At 39.4% G+C, this 17,410-nt stretch overlaps 1 protein-coding gene across 2 annotated transcripts in view; it reads right to left on the bottom strand.

Annotated features, from left to right (window-relative positions):
* PHEX (phosphate regulating endopeptidase X-linked) overlaps nt 1-17,410 on the bottom strand; it is a gene marked incomplete at both ends in the record, with an annotated part of 212,089 nt that overhangs the window by 174,623 nt on the left and 20,056 nt on the right. For both annotated transcript variants that reach the window (XM_080652766.1, XM_080652767.1), the window contains one exon: nt 470-556. In XM_080652766.1, coding sequence (XP_080508892.1) covers nt 470-556 — 87 coding nt within the window. The remainder of the gene's footprint in view (nt 1-469; nt 557-17,410) is intronic.

Here is a 17,410-nt window from a genome sequence, read left to right as displayed (position 1 = left end):
TCCCATCAGACCCAAGATATGGAGACATGCCTAAGACAACCAACAAAGATTACTCTTAGGCTGATGGAGAAGCAGGAGGAGCCTGGCCTGCCTGGGAATCTGGATTTCTCTAGGCCCCAGTACGTCCTTAGGGGACTAGCAACACTCCCAAGTGCTCTCCCTCCAAGGTTCCTTCTCAGACCAGACCTGGCCTCTAGATTCTGGTTTCTGTACCACATATAGTGGGGTTTGCCCTTCTGATCCCACCCAAATTTCTCATGGAGTAACTGATACCTAAAGAATCCTAGCCATATAAATAGAATTATTTTCTCCATCAAACCAGCAAGAGAACATTAAGACAGGGCAAGGCTAGTCAAAACCCAGTTTTTGAGAGTTGTTCCTTAAACAATATCTTTAAACATTAAAAGAACTCTGAAGAATAGAGGTGTTAAATATTTTATTTTTCTTTATTTCTTTATTTATTACTCACTCTCATTCATGCAAGATGAATAAAGGATTTTGGCTTTCTGTATGGCTTCGGTGTCCCGCCTTCTACTGATTGATTTCTCCAGAAGTGCTAGAAGGTTAAGAAAGGATTTATTAGTATCCACCCACATGTGGTGCTGAGTGGGAGGTCATTTGACAATCACAGTCTCCGCCTCCAGAAAATTAGATGTAAAGACAGACAACCCTAGAAAAGACACTTCTATAAAAGATATGCAGACAACAGAGCCGATTCCAACTTGCTTGAAGTTTAAATAAAAACAATTTAACATTCTTTTCTCAAAGGTTCTACTAATTCAAAGAAACTAAAAGTTCAATTTCCAACTGAGACGGGACCTTCTGCAGGGGTTAATGTTTTCTGCCACCTACATAAAAAGAAACAGAATTCATTTATTCAAGAACCAAAAATAACTAAATTCTGTTCCTTGTTTCTGCACCGAGTAATATTCTCAACGGAGGCAATTTCATCAGGGTCGGGTTTCTTAAGGTTTCTTCACAGTCCAGCCTCTCAGGGAGGTCACCTGGAAGAAATTTCCCATTAGAAGTTTTATTCAATGTTGTATAAACATGCTGTGGACATGGAAGAAGTTGTTTAGAAAGGAAATGGAGAGGCGAGATTGGAAAGCCTAACCAAATTGCCTAAAAACTTGCCCATTTACACATTTGAAGTCCTGGCCGTTTAAATGAGGCCATGTGTATAAAATGGTTGCCAGCATAGACATAAGCCTGCCTGGAAAATGATTTTCTATTTACAAAATCACTGATGCTATTGTTTGAAGGAGGAAAATGACAGTTGCCACTATTTCAAGGAAGGAGGAAAACTAAAATTCAATAAAAAGCTACCCTCCCTCAAAAAGACCACCTTGGTTATACTTGAGAGTATCAATTTACCAACACTAAGCCAAGACAAAGAATCCCTATGCAGCACCGTGGCACTGCCCCCATTGATCTATGTCAAACTGGTATTATCAAAGCATTTGGGGGTTATTTCTGAAATGTAGCAGCCTCCAAATGACGTTACAACAGTTGCTCCTACAGTATTCTGAATTGCTTCAAAGCACAATGTACAGTGCTAATCAAATTAATAAATAATTACATATTCTCTGAAGAGGAATCAACTTCTAAACTAGTTCTACATTTCAAAAATAAGAGAAAGGCAATCCAGAGCTCCTGTCCAGGTTTTTTAAACATCTGCAGTACATCAAACAAGTTCATGTAACTAGACAGATTCAAATAAAATAAATTGAGTTGGATGTGGGTGTTTTCAATTATTTCAACTTGTATAGTGCTTCTTTCTTGTGTATTACACAGCAATAAAAGTGGAATAAATAGCCCCAAGGATAAAGAAAGGAGTTTTTTGGGTATTTTTTAGTAAACAGAAAGCTCAAAACCATACCCACAAATATTTCTATTCAAATCAGATCATGTGCCTTTCTGCCACATTGCTTCCACGGCCATTGACTGAATTCTTGGGGAGACACATTTGGAATAATTTCACATCTCCAAATTTAGAGATGTGATATTATTCCAATGCTATAAACACTCCATAGGCTGCAAACATGAAGGCCCTAAAACCAAAAACAAACCATAGCAGCAAAAGAACTCAAAGTATTATATATCTACCTGAGTGGACACAAAGCCATTCTGTATCAGAAGAAGGAAAAAAGACATGTATATGCTAAGTAGGGCAATCACAAAATGCTAACCATTCACAAATATCAATAATTTGTATATGTCAAAATTCTGTTCCAGAATTTGTCTTTTAAAACATATTCAGCTACTATGAATATCTGGCTTACCCTTTCCCTTCTCCTCTCTTTCTCTTCATACCCAAGCAGGCAGGAGAGCATTGATATGCAGACAGTGATGTGGCAATCAGTTAGCAGCATCCATTTAATCTATCTCTGTATCTGAATTAGTGGTAAGAGAAATAAAATCTAGCCTAGGGAGTCATTAATAAGAAGAAAACAAAGTATGCCTATCAAAGGCAATTGTTCAGATTATTAAAATGTCCCTAATGCACAGAGAAGGGCTGGTGGGTCACCCATGCAAGGGCATTCCTATAATAATCTGACTTGTTTCCTGGAAGATTTCTCAGTCCTCCATCCACCCCATATCCAGTTATTCCTAACCATGTTACAACAGAAAAGAAAAATTCCAGTTCATCAAAAAATCTGTAGTATAGTAAATCTCAGACTTTAAAATTGATTTCAAAGTGTTTCTGGTCATCAAATTTGAACATTACATATATTATGTAAGTATTTTTTTCTTTTCATTATGCTCAATCAAATACAATTTTTAAAGGCAGCATGACACAGACATGGGTTCCAGTTGCAGCTTGCTGATATGTTCCAGCTAGAACTTGAGCAGGTTCTTTAATCTAAGCCTCAGTTTCTTCATCTATAAATTTGGATAAGCATAGTGCCTACCTCCCAGAGTTGTGGTAAGGACCAAACCTTTTAATGCGCAGAAAGTGCCTATTTCAACACCCGGACACATGGTAGATGATCCACCAATGGTGGCTTAAACAGGATTACAGGCTGAGTCAGCCATGCCCAAAATTGTAAAGCAATCAACCTTATTTCTAGTGCTTCCTCCATAAATGGTCTTTCCTCCTCCTTACTTAGGATATTGTAGCCACCCCATGTGTAGGATGATTCCACAAATTGGACCTGCCCTGGCCACCTTGCAAAGCCCATGCTCTCAACACTTCCTTTGCTTTCACAGTAGAGGCAATGCTCCATGATGAGGGATATTTTGCAGTCAGTGTTAACCTCTGAGAATATTTTGTTCCTCCTGGAAACAAGGCATTTTCTTTTTTATGTAAACATTTCCAATGAAATTACAGAAAAGTACATAATTTGCAGGACTTCCACAAAGTAAACACACCCACATAACCAACATTATGACCAGAATCTCAGAAGCCTCTTGTGCTCCCTTCTAGTCACTAACTCCAATCAAGACAACCAACATCCTCTTAATCAATGTCACCTTACTCAAGTCTATTTCCCATATTTTTATTGGGTAATCTACCTTTTATCAACACAAGTCCTTTGTTGAATATTTATATTGCAAAATCTTCTCCCATTCCATATTCATTTTATTAATAATATCATGTGATGAACTAAAATTCTTTATTTTAATGTAGCCTAATTTGCCCATTGTTTTTCCATCTATGGTTAGCATATTTTGTGTCCTATTTGAGAAATCTTTGCCTGCCCTGAGGTCATTAAGATATTTATGTTTTCCCCTAGAATCCTTATAGTTTCACATTTAGATCTATAATCCATATAAAATTTGTTTTTTCCCACGGTGTGGACAGCCATGCCTTTTTAACACAAGCCTGGCCTCACAGAGGATGAGTTATGTGAGAATTTCAATAGAGAAGGTATTTTTGATCACTGGGCCTCAAATATTATCACCAAAAAATACTTTTGGTACATAAAATTGGCATTAACAATGGCTATTTTCTATGAGATCCAGTACTCTCTAGTTCAAGGGCTGGATCACATTCATCTTTGAACACCCAGGGCCTAATTAATGCTTGCATCGTTGATGTCCAATGTACATTTGCACTAGTTCAGTGGTCGGCAAACTCATCAGTCAACAGAGCCAAATATCAACAGTACAAGGATTGAAATTTCTTTTGAGAGCCAAATTTTTTAAACTTAAACTTCTTCTAACGCCACTTCTTCAAAATAGACTCGCCCAGGGTGTGGTATTTTGTGGAAGAGCCACACTCAAGGGGCCAAAGAGCCGCATGTGGCTCGCGAGCCGCAGTTTGCCGACCACGGCCCTAATTGAAATCCTGACGAGGAAAGTCTGAGAGAGAGTTTTTATCATACTGGAAAGGAACTGTGAGAAGTTAGACTGACTTATCTTTTTATAATCAACAATGTCCTGATTATGCTAACATCCATAATCTCTTTTTCTCACATTTTAGTCCCTATGTCATACAATGAAATTCAAGAGGTCATCTGTTTTCATGAACAGCAGGGGGTTTTTTATTGATTTTTTTTTACAGAGAGGAAGGGAGAGAGATAGTTAGAAACATCCATCAGCTGCCTCCTGCACGCCCCCCACCTGGGGATGTGCCCGCAACCAAGGTACATGCCCTTGACTGGAATCGAACCCGGGACACTTCAGTCCCCAGGCCGACGCTCTATCCACTGAGCAACACTGGCCAGGGCGGTTTTTTTAATGTTTAATTGAATTTATTGAGATGACATTGATTAATAAAATTATATAGGTTTCAGGGGTACAATTCTATAATATATCATCTTACTATATTGTGTTCACCACCCCAAGTCAGTTTTCCTTCCATCACCATTTATCCTCCATTTACCTTCTTCTACTTACCCCCCCTCCCCCTTCCCTCTGGCAATCATCATACTATTTGTTGACTGCCTAGAAATTGTTGTTTGTTTGTTTGTTTGTTTGTTTGTATAATCCCTTCACCTTTTCTACCCAGCCCCATTTGGTTTTACCAATGGTCTCATCTTAATCATCCACTTCTACTTCTCCGCTGAGGAAGGGGAGAGGGGAGGATTCTTAGTTAACATTCAACTTCCTTAAGTGCAGGAGCCAGATAGGACTATCCATTCTATTCACTCAATTCATTTCTCCTGCTCAGACAGGCCCTTTATTTAGAGTTCTATAATAGGAAGAGGGAATTTCCAAGGAAAAAGAATGAGACTCCTGAGGAGGTGGCACTCCCATGGTAAGTTGAGAGCTCAAGGCAGTCATTTGAAGATTCTGCAATATTTAGCACCTTCTCAACTAATACTGTTTTCAAAAACCCCACATGCATGATGTTTTAGGCCTTTGAACAAACACCTACCAAGAATATCGTTGTTGAGCTGAAGCCATTTTAACGAGATGGCTTGAGACAATGGTCGGCAAACTCATTAGTCAACAGAGCCAAATATCAACAGTACAAGGATTGAAATTTCTTTTGAGAGCCAAATTTTTTAAACTTAAACTTCTTCTATCTAACGCCACTTCTTCAAAATAGACTCACCCAGGCCGTGGTATTTTGTGGAAGAGCCACACTCAAGGGGCCAAAGAGCCGCATGTGGGTCACGAGCCGCAGTTTGCCGACCACGGGCTTGAGATAATAGGAATTCTTTCAACACATGCTCCTTTGTGTCCTTTCCCAGACCCTTCACTCCTTCTATATACCTGTTCTACAGGAAATCCTCTGGCTACTTGCTGAAAGACAATAAATGCTGGCACTGCTTGCCTGATTTGCTTTACAGAAACAGTAATTGCAGTCTAAAACATTCATGTCAAATGTCATCAAGGTGAATCCTCAATTTAGCGTATATTATGCCATTTTTCTCTTAGAAATTAGGGGGGGGGGAATGTCCTCTTAATTCTAGTGAGAGAAAGAGTATGAAAAATACCAAGTTTGGAAAACCAAATCTACATTTTAAGGAAAGGTGTGCCCTTCCACACCTACATAATGAACAGAATGTTCTCTAGACATATATATTTTTTAAACCTATCATATCATGGCCTGGTTTCTCCTTTGGTGGTACTAAAAAACCACCTTCGGATGGTACATGGTTGAATGTCGCCTCTAATCTTACTATTTTTAGTCCTTGTTGATTTTCCAGGCTACAGACTTCAATTTGGTTTCCAGGCTCCTCAGTTTATTTACCGCACTGAAAGACTTCATTTTTCTAACGCACACGTGCAAGGTATTAAACTCAAATGCAGTTAAACCTGGAGACTTTAAATCAGCTTGCAAAGCCCGTTGTTATTCTCATTAAAAAATAAAATTCAAGTTAACTAAGTCATGGTCTGTGGATCCCATAGCTCTCATGTTTTCACATGAATTGTGTGAACCTCAACTCTGCAGTTCCTGGGCCCCACAGCCAGTCAAGCATGGGATTAACTGAGTCTGTCTGATGTACTGAAAAGACAATAAAAGCTGGTATTTCTCATTCTTCTGGAAACCCCCCACCTAAGTATAAGGAGAAAACCTGTCAGAATTATTTTCTTTGTTCATTTTTTATGATCATCCTATAAATGATAATTATTGGCATCAGCTTAAGAAAAGGAGGCAGATAAAGATTTTTATTTAAAAAAGAAGTCTGTCAAAAAAAATAAAAGGGGGCAGAGATTATTTTAGGGGAATCAGAAACCTCTAACTCATCAATCTAAATCATGGGTTAGCAAATAACATAAAAATACCCCCCATTTAACATAAAAGACCTCTTTGTCCATAATGAAATCAATTTTATAAAACTGCCAGATACTACAATAGTCTAATAGAAGGTAACTTTTTTTATTATGTTCACTTATAAGAGAAGTGATAAGGATTATACTTATCAGGGTTATACCTCAAAATAATTTAAATTAAATTTTAACAATACTCTTTGATAGCATATCATTACAATGAATTTGCCAATATATTTTAACTCATAAAATTAACCTTCCTACTTACATAATTTGTATCTTAGAGGATAATTCAATGTAAGGCCTGTGCTGAACTTAAAGTCATTAAAATCCACCTTCAGTTTTTTGCCTATAATAAAAACCCTAATTATATTTTCCCTGCCTCCTATTCCTACCATCTTAACATTACAAGGAAAAGGCCCTGTGTGGTTATACACCCCCTGCAGTGGTCCTTCCTGAGCAGTCCTCAGACATCCAAGGACCCAATGGTGATAGCATTCATTTATTAAGTACTTGCTCTGAGTCAGGTGTATGACCTCAATTAATCCCTGACCAACCCTAAGAGGCATGTATTTAACCCCATTCTAGAGGTGAGAAACCGGTAAGAATTTATCCAAGGAAACTCAGCTAGTAAAGGTTAGAGCTTGGGTTTGGACTCCTATTCATTCCACCAGCAAGTAGCCAATAAAATTCCACCAGTTGCTTTCCTGTGTGAGAACTAGGCCCCCAGTGGCTAAACCAGAGGCAGCACTGCCCTCATGGACTTTCTTGACAGCTCTCTCAATCATAACTGGAAGAAAGGCCTTCCCTGGTTATATAGAGACTTGTTTTCTGCAGTGGTCGAGTGACTCTGCTCTGAGCCATATAACCTCTTTCCCTATCACCCTATTTGTGATCAGAGACATACTCCTGAGGCACCTAGCTAGAGATGGCAGGCCTGGTAAGGTTAGAACAAAACAAAGTTAGCTGGTCCCTACTTCACGTTATGCCCTAGTCTAAACCAGTGGATTCCAAACTTGAGCATGCAGCATCAGTATCATCGAAAGGGCTTGTTAAAACACAGTGTTGGGTCCTGGCCAGTGGTGCTCAGTGGTTAGAGCATTGGCTCAAACACCAAAGGGTCTCAGGTTTGATTCTTAGTCAAGGGAATGGAATGCAGATTCTATTCCCAGCCCCAGTCAGGGTGCACGTGGGAGGCAACCAATCGATGTGTCTCTCTCCCATCGATGTTTCTCTTTCTCTCCCTCTCTCCACCCCACCTTTCCTCCCTTCCACTCTCTCTAAAATTCAATGGAAAAAATAGCCTCCGGTGAGGATTTAAAAAAAACAAAAAACAGTCTTGGGTCTTTTCCGCCAGAGTACCTGATTCAGTAAGTCTGGGTAGCACCCAGGAATTTGCATTTCTATCAAACTCCTAGGTAATGTCAATGCTACAGATCAAGGGAACACACTTTGAGAACCCCTACCTTAAACCAACAGTACTCACCAGCCCTCCTTTCCCCAACTTTATTGAGATATAGTTGATAATTATCACCAGTCCCTTTTCATGCGTGTGATCCCAGGACACATCACCAGCCCAGATGCCCTCCTCCCCATTCTCCACCCAACCTAAGGTCAAATTAAGGAGCTTTTGTCCTTTCTTTGCTGCTTTCACTCTGCAGCTCCATTTTAGTTCAATGTCAACAATCTTCAAGGAGATCACTACTTTTTTTTATACTGGAACACTCTCCTTACATTGGCCCATTTAGGTCTAATTTAGTTCCTCAATCCTGCAAAACCCAGTTTTAAAAGTTCCCTTACTTTTTATTAAATTTATTGGGGTAACACTGATTAATGACATGTAAGTTTCAGGTGTATAATTCTATAATACAGCTTCTGTATAGTGCATTGTGTGTCCATGACCCCAAGTCAATTATCCTTCCATCACTATTTATCCCCCCTTTATGCTCTTCTACCTTCCCCTATCCCCTCTTCCCTCTGGTAACCCCATACTGTTGTCTGTGTCTATGAGTTTGGTTGGTTTGTTGCTTTCAAAAATGATGAAATACTGCCATTTGCAACAACATGGATGGATCTTGACAGTATCATGCTAAGTGAAATAAAATAAGATCGACGGAAAAGGACAAGAACCATATGATTTCACTCTTATGTAGGATATAAAAAGTTCTTTACCTTCCTCAAAGATAAAATGCAATAGGGGTTTGAGATGATGGTCAATTCACTTGTTCAAGACGCGGGGGGGGGGGGGGCGGGGGGAGGCGGGGAGTAGCACTATGCCAGGAAGACTCCTAAAGTAGAGGGGGAAAAACAACACAGAGCAGCTATTTTCAATTCCAGCCTATACCACACCCTATGAGGAGGAAGAGTGGGATAAATACTGCATCCCTGAAATCCTAAAAAATCTGAGCTGCAGACTTCACAGTTCCTCCCCTCATCTATGACAGCGGCATCAAAATACTGTAAACATAGGTTTAAAAAGCCACTTCCCAACTAACCCCTGTTTTCACTCCCACCTTCCCTGAGGAGGTGAGAGCAGCAGAGGTTCTATTCTTGGCTGTTCAAACCACAGTGTGTGGTGGAGGGATGTTGTTCCTCTAAAATTGGGTTTCTGACAGTGAGGGATTGGGAACTGGGCTCTCTTTCCTTCTCTACCCAGAATCCTCTTCTCCAAAAGAGGGGAAGCAAAAGCACCTTTGACACAACTGGAGGACTCAAAGGGGCAAAAGGGCCAGTGAGCCGAGAGCGAACTTCTACACCCACTGGCTGCTGCTGTGGCTTCCGTAAAGGCTTCTACTGGGTGTCTGGGGGTGTTTGGCAAAACATCTAAGTTTAAAAAAACAAAACAGGAGCTACAGAGATGAGACCATGACCCTTCGTTGCTGAACTGGGGAGAAAAGAGAGTAAAGGATACCCAATAATGTTTGGGGATTTCTGTAACAAGGAAAACAAACTCTACCTTTGTCTGGATCCCAAGCTAGAGAACAGAACAGCATAATGGGACCTTCGGAATTGGTCTCAATACATCAACTCCCTCCTCCAAGCCATTCTCCACATGCAGCCAGTGTGCTCTGGAAAAGCACATCACTCACAGAGCCCCTCGACATGACATTTACAAATGGCTTCCCATTGCCCAAGGACAGAGGCTAAATCTTTACATGACCTACAAGGCCTGCATACTCTGGCCCCTCCTTTCTCGTTAGTTTTATCTTTTGTCCCTTTTCCCTTCTAACTCTGAGCTCCAATCTCACTAGCCTTCTTGGGTTTCCTCAAAGGCACCAGCTAGACAGAGCCTCTGCCCATGTAGCTCTTTCCGCCTGGGTTAAAATGGGAGACATTTGAATTGTTAGACCCATAATCTGTGGGGGACAAATGATATGGCTGGGCTGGTTTGGGCAAGTCACATAATTTCCTTGACCTTCACTTCCTCGGATGTAGGGCAAAGACAGAAATAAACAATGATGGCCGACATCACAGAATTAAAGTGAGGAACCATAGAGAAAACAAATGATATGCTAAAGGACTAAAATTAGTAACAAAAATCATTTAGGCCTTGAGGAAGTGGATTTATGAATTCAGAATAGCAGGTAACAGAAACAGTTCGATTTAGAATAATATAAATGGTCACTACAGGAAGTCTCTGGTCAGGGACACAGGTAAACTTGTGAAAACACTAGCACATATTTGTGTGTGGGTGTGCGTGTGTGTGCATGTGTGTGCGCGTGCGCATGCGCACACGCAATTCTCTCTCACATAAACATAAGTTCCCGTATTTATCTTAATTGTTGATAAAAATTCCCTTCTCATTTTATAAACTAAAAGGTCCATGCATGTTTTAGAAAGTATCTTTCACAGTGCAAATATCAATAAGGCTTTCCAAACAAACATATCTTGCCTGTGACAAGCTATTATCTAACCAGCATATAATTAATTTTCCTGTTATGGGGTAGAGCCTTTTTTAACATGGAATGTTCTCTTGACACTTTAAAGTAAATAGTCCTTCATTACTAATTCATTAAGCATTCACACAGATGCTATTAATCACAAAGAACTAATGTGGTATTAATGGGTAGGTTATTAATCTGCAATTACATGCAGATTTCCTAACAAATTCAAGTTGCCCAAGTTTTTTTGAGGGAAAATGAAATGAACAAATCTTTCAGAAAGCAAAACAAGGGGAGAAATATCTCTCCCTGTACCATAAGACAGGACATACAAAATTAATTTCTTTTTATACTAAGAAATCTTTGTATTTACCCAGAACAATGGCACAATATATAGGTCTTCATCAAAATAATAATAGAAATTGAGGAAAAACTAAACTCATGCACTCGGGGAAGGTGCAGAATTTCTTTAGTAATAGACTGTGTCCTTAGATGTAGCAAGGTCTGGGCTACTCAGTGTGTGGGCATCACCTGAGAACATGCTAGAAATGCAGACGCTCGGGTTCCTTCTCAGACCTTCTGAATCAGAATCTGCATTTTAATAAGATTCCCAGGTGATCTGTATATACATTAAATATTGGGAAGAACGGTTTTAAAGTACAGCTTTGTATCTGCAAATTGGAGAAGAAGGAAGGGGGGAGTTGTTTATATCCCATTGAACAGTAAAGCCTAAGTTTGCTGAGGAGGGAACATCACACACATCTCATTAAAATTGTTTAAAGCACAAAAAACAAGGTGTATGTGAGAAGCAGATGGGGAGCCTGGATTATCGGAAATACAATTTACATACCATATTTCCTCAATTCTATGAAACACATTTGTTTCACATCTGCACATCTCTGAAATTAGAATCCATCTTAAAACTGTCAGCCAGGCACACTCATGACATAGAGGCCATTGCCTGCCCATGCGTGAACTTATCTAGCCATTTTACAGTTAGCACTTCAAATGAGTCGGTTGCATGGCTAGTAAATTGTCACTTAAAATCACTGCAGAAAGATTTCACCACAATTTGGCAATGAAATGGAAACTTATTGCATATCCAAAAAGGCAGTCTTGGAGGAAAATCCCTGAAACAATTGGGAGCACTTTTTAAAGAAGTGCTGAATCACTGCTGTTGTTGATAGAAAGAGGACAATATTTTTGTGAGAAAAGAGCACTGATGATGTGAAATCAAAAAAGACTATGAAGAAGTTTTAGGAATACCTTAACCAATCTCTTTTGCTTGCATTTTCCATTTTAATTATATTACTATATATAGCCCTTTCAATGAAAATAAAATTAAAATCTCAAGTGATAAGAAAGCATTGTGTAATAACTTAGTCTTTCCTAGCATACATCTAATAATGGTACATCTTACAGTTGACATTATTTTTGATTTGATAAAATATGGTATTAATTTAGTTAAGGCTATGGATGACTCAGCATTGTGTGTTCTCTGGCTTAATTTTAAATCAAATAAAGTTAACCAAGAAAACTGCATGTAACTATAGTGCTACCACTACAGAAGACCACGTATTTTTCATTCTGGGAAATAATGTGTCCAGAATACTAAAGCTATGTTTGGATTTAAATCAAAGAAAGCATTATAAAAATTATTCCAAATGAATCCAAAAGCATTTTAAGGACAACGGAACCTCCGGGTGAGATGAGACCTTTGAATTCCTGAATATCAGGTCTCAGGGCAGAAACACAAGTTTGGCCAAGTGGGAAGGTGGTGTGAGGCCTTTGGACAGAGTAGCTTCGTGGGCGTCCTGCCACACCGTGGGCTATGCAGCCTTCAGACCTCAGCCGGAGCCACAATTGCCTCCTTTCCTCACCCAGCATTTCCCACGCATTCCCCACTTGACAAGCTTCACTCTGGCAACGACCTGCAGCTTTCAAACCCCAACTTCCTCTTCTCCACAGCTCAGAGGTTCCAGACTGACATCAACACCTTTGCCCTTGATTAAAATAATATAATTTTATGTCTTAATTTACTTGTACTTGTGTGTATCCAGACCAGTGTGTAGATCAAGGGGGGTATGGAGAGAATAAATCTTTTCTTTTTTTACATTATCCTGGGACTTGGCAAAAATGTTGGCAAATGTAAATTGAGAGAAAGTCATAAATTAGCTAGGGCATTGCCTGGCATCATTTAATGTCAACTAGAAAAGCATATTACCAGAGTGGTTATTTTGAATGATTCTCATTTCAGAAAACTCATAGAACCTTCTCAAATGAATGGTGGCTACAATTCTCTACCAAATTAGTTTTGCCATCATCCTTGAATAGGTTCTCAAACTTGGCTGCCTATTAGAATTGCCTGGGGGAGGTTGTTATTAAAAATCCAGAAGCCCAGGTCACAGCCAGACCAATTACATCAGAACCTCTGCAGATAAGACCCAGGCATCTGTGTTTTTAAAACTCCCCAGTGATTCCAATATGCAACCAAGGTTAAGAAGCACTGTTCTAGAACTACCCTGACTAATACAGAAGCCAGTAGTCACATGGGGCAATTGGGCACTTGAAATGCGGTTGGTCCACCAAGTGGTTGTTCCACATAGAGATGTGTTGCAAGTATAAGACGAGTATCGGATTTCAGAGACTTAGTAGGAAAGAAAGAATGTAAAATGACTTGTGAATAATTTTTTTTACATTGATTGTGTGAATGAAAGTATTTTGGATATGTCAGGTTAGATAAAATAAATAATTTGAGCTGTTTCCTGTTTATTTTTTTTTAATGTGGCTATTAGGAAATATGTGAAATGACATGTCTCTTGCTTTTGTGACTCACATTTCTCTTGGACAACACTGCTCTGGAAGGTGCCTTTATAGTTCACTAGCTGTGTGGATCTAAGGGAATTACTTAAGTTCTTTAAGCCTCAGCTTCCACAACTATAAAATGGGATAAACCACCTTCCTAGTTTTCAGGGTTTTAACCAGGCACTAAGGGTCAACCCATGTGAATTCTAATCCTAGCTCCATTACCTATTAGCTGTGTGATCCCGGGCTGGTTATTGTACTGCTTGGTGCCTTTATTTCCTCATTTGCAAAATGTGGATAAATCTTACATACTTTAGGCTTATTGAGAGTTCCATTTAGAGAGTTCAACAAATAGTAACTAAGACTAGTATTCAATAAGGGCATCTCTATAAAGGGCCTCGCCTGTTAGGCCCTACTCTGTGTGATACACTCACGAATTTTCTTTGGAATCTACTAAAGGCCCACTTCACAATAATGAGTAGAAATTCCACCATTAGTAGTAAATTGGGGGAGAAATGAGAATTTTGCCACATTGTAAAGATGCTCAACACATATACAACTTCAAGTTGCAGTTGAAAAGTTGTCAGAATTGAGGGTGAGATTATAGCTAAAGACATCTCATCAGCGAGTTTGGAAGTGCAAGGATAAAATTTCCAATTCAGTCTTGCCATATATTTTCATGTGCAACCAACTTTTTAATTGTTCTAATGCCTGAGTTTTGCCACTGACCAATCAGGAGTATAGTCAAGGTAAATAATTGACCCATTCATTTCTCTAAGATGCAGGTTTCAAGGCCCAAGAAATCTGAGTCATCTTGTTTCTGGTATGAAATCTGGGTGACACTTGGAAACTCCTGCAAAAATCCCATATTCTCAGCTCCGTTATTATTCTAGCTCCTGGCAACCAACAGCAAGAATACATGGGGCCCTAGCCAGTTTGGCTCAGTGGACAGAGCGTCGGCCTGCAGACTGAGGGGTCTCAGGTTGGATCCCTGTCAAGGGCAGATACCTCGGTTGCAGGCTCCTCCCCGGCCAGTGTCCTGGTTGGGGCTAGTGCAGGAGGCAAGCAATCGATGTATTTCTCTCACATTGATATTTCTCTCTGTCTTTCCCTCTCTCTTCCACTCTCTCTAAAAAAAAATATCAATGGAAAAATATCCTTGGGTGTGGATCAAAAAAAAAAAAATACATGAGGACTTGGAGGAGCTTCAGGAGTCATTACACCAAAGCTCAAGTGCATTTGCCTCTGAATTGTTACCACCAAAGCCAGCTAGGATTTTTCTTCCCTTTCCAAACAGTCCTCCTTTTTCAGGGAGTGGCTTTCTAAAAACAGGTAACCCTTCTACTAGATTTATTGGAGTGATCACTTTGTAAGGTATATTAATGTCTAATTGTTATGCTGTATACCTGAAACTAATATAATGTTGTATGGCAACTGTAATGGAAAAATAAATTTTTAAAAGTATGCAAGCCCTCTGAACATCTGCAAAGTAAAATACACTTATACACACCAACCATGCAAAATGAAACCTGCGTGTAGGCAGGCTGAGAAGTGTCACTGTAGGAGTACATATGTCTTTCTCAGGATGCACATATCCTGTGTCATTAGTCATGTAAAAGAATTTATATTTAGTCAAAAGAACTGAAAATCGGTTGGCAATCTTCTTTTTTAAAAAATACATATATAATTTTTTTATTGATTTCAGAGAAGAAGAGAGAGGGAGAGAGAGATAGAAACATCAATGATGAGAGAGAATCATTGATCAGCTGCATCCTGCATGCCCTACATTGGGGATCAAGCCCACAACCCAGGCATGTGCCCTGATGGGAACTGAACTGTGACCTCCTGGTTCATAGGACACTCAACCACTGAGCCAGGGCCAGTTGGCAATCTTCTAAAGTAAAATATGTCTTTCTTCCCACAACATTCAAGCTAACTAGTAGGAAACTTTTCATAATGTATTGCAATATTTATGCTACAAAAATGCCCCCTCATCTATTTTTCCAATCCTTTTCTTCAGTCAATATTCCCATGTGTAGCATATCTAGGCTGTCACTCCACTTTCAGCAACCTCAGCATTCTCTGTTGCAAGGCAAAATCTCACAAATGGATGTTGACATTCTTCACCCGCCCATCTCACTCCTGTCATTTCTCACCAACAGCCCTGCTCATTCCTTCCTTCCAACAAAGCCAAGTTATATTGATTTGATCTTCTCCTTGGAACTTGACTCACAGAACTTCCAATTTTATAATCCCTCTCATGCCCCTACCCTTTCAAGCTCAACCAAGAGTCCCTACCTTCAAGATGAGCAAGCTCTTTCACATACCACATAACATGTACTTATGCATAAAGACTCTACTTGGTATATTACTATTTTCAATCATTTGCACTATTTGCAAATACTTGTAATTACACCACAACAAAAACTGTACCATCTCTAGTTGGGCATAGGCATGTGGCAACACTCAGTAATTTCATCTATAAATATATTTATTCCGTGGTATAGGTAATCCCATAAAGCTTGCACTTAATCAGTTCAAGCCTTGGCACAAACCTCCAAACACAAATCTCTGGTTCCATTTAATATCCTTATAAACACAAATTAACTGTCAGTAATATGCTCATTATCCAGGGATTCTAGACAGTGTACTATTCAAAGATGGGTATGAGTGGACCCATGGGGCCATATAATAGCCAACTCCCCTCAAAACACCTAAAACAGGATGCAGCAAAAGGCTGGGATTAAATAAAACTATACCTTCATAAGGTTTGCCCCAGCAATCCTTATGTAGGCGGGGGGAAGGGGTGTGTGTCTTAATCCTCTTTGTGCCATACATCCCATGGGCAGGCACTTAAAACCTAACAGACCATTCTCAGAATAATGTTTCTAAGTGCATAAGAAAAGGAACACAGATTTATAAAGGAAACCAGTTATTCGGAAACAGTTAACAAACCAGTTGTTTTACTATTTGACATCATGTTTGTGATACTTCATTAACTCATTAAATAAGATCCAGCATTGGGTCTAGCCACTATTATGATTTTGAAGTGGTGATGTATGTAAATAATATCTTAAGATACCTGTAACATCTGTTTTAAGACAGAAAAATAACAATGACTTGCAATAACAAAGTGACAGCTAATAATATCAGTGTTTGTTGCCTCAGTTCATAATTAAAGAAAATGCTCAAGTTCTATCAAAGGTTAGTAAAAATGATGGTGCATTTTTCCCCATGCAAGTTCCTGAATTCTATCAAGAGCCCTCTTGAGGGGTTATGGGCCTGGGTTAAGGATCCCCTAGGGATGAGGAAAGAAAGGGGCATAGGTGTAATTGTTTTAATGGCATCTAGAGAGGATCTAGAGCAGCCTACGATGACACTCTTTCTTATTTTCCCTGATTCTCCTTTCCTCTTCTTTCTTTTTCTGTAGGAGTGATTTAAAACTCACATTCTCCAATGTGTGTGTTGTCTGACCAATTTGATTATCAAGACCTTGCAGGATTCAAGGTAATGGCCATGGTCTGTCAACAAAAGTTGAGATACACACAAATACCATAACCTATTGTTTTCCCTCCTAGGCCTGCCATTTTCAGGACCAGCTGCCTTATTTACAGGTATGTGATACTTTTGCAAAAAAAACTAGATCACAATATTTTACTCTAGGAATGCTTTAAAGTTTTTTTATAAATTCAAGTTACAATTTTTATTTGGCTTTGAAACTAACATTTGTTAAGCATCTATTATGTGCCAAGTGCTTTCAAAACATTAATTTAAGCCTCATGAAGCTAACAGTAATAACAGATGCTAAGTTTTGAACCCTGTGCAGAAGATATTCAGCACATCTCAGTCAATTCGTCCAACAGTGTAACCAGAGAAGAAACTGAGGCGCACAGGGAAGTACCACTGTCGCATAGCCAGTAAGTGGCAGAGCCCCCATTTTTTTTCAGAGACTAAACTTGAACACCATCCGTTGAGTTCTGATTTCCCTTGTAACTTATACAAGACCACAGCACCAGGGAGTCTTGGAGCCCCAGGAGGACTCTAAACTGGCTCACTGT

Source organism: Plecotus auritus (assembly GCF_963455305.1).
Source record: "Plecotus auritus genome assembly, chromosome: X".
NCBI classification, from domain to species: Eukaryota; Metazoa; Chordata; class Mammalia; order Chiroptera; family Vespertilionidae; genus Plecotus; species Plecotus auritus.
This window is presented reverse-complemented; position numbering and strand designations above follow the sequence as displayed.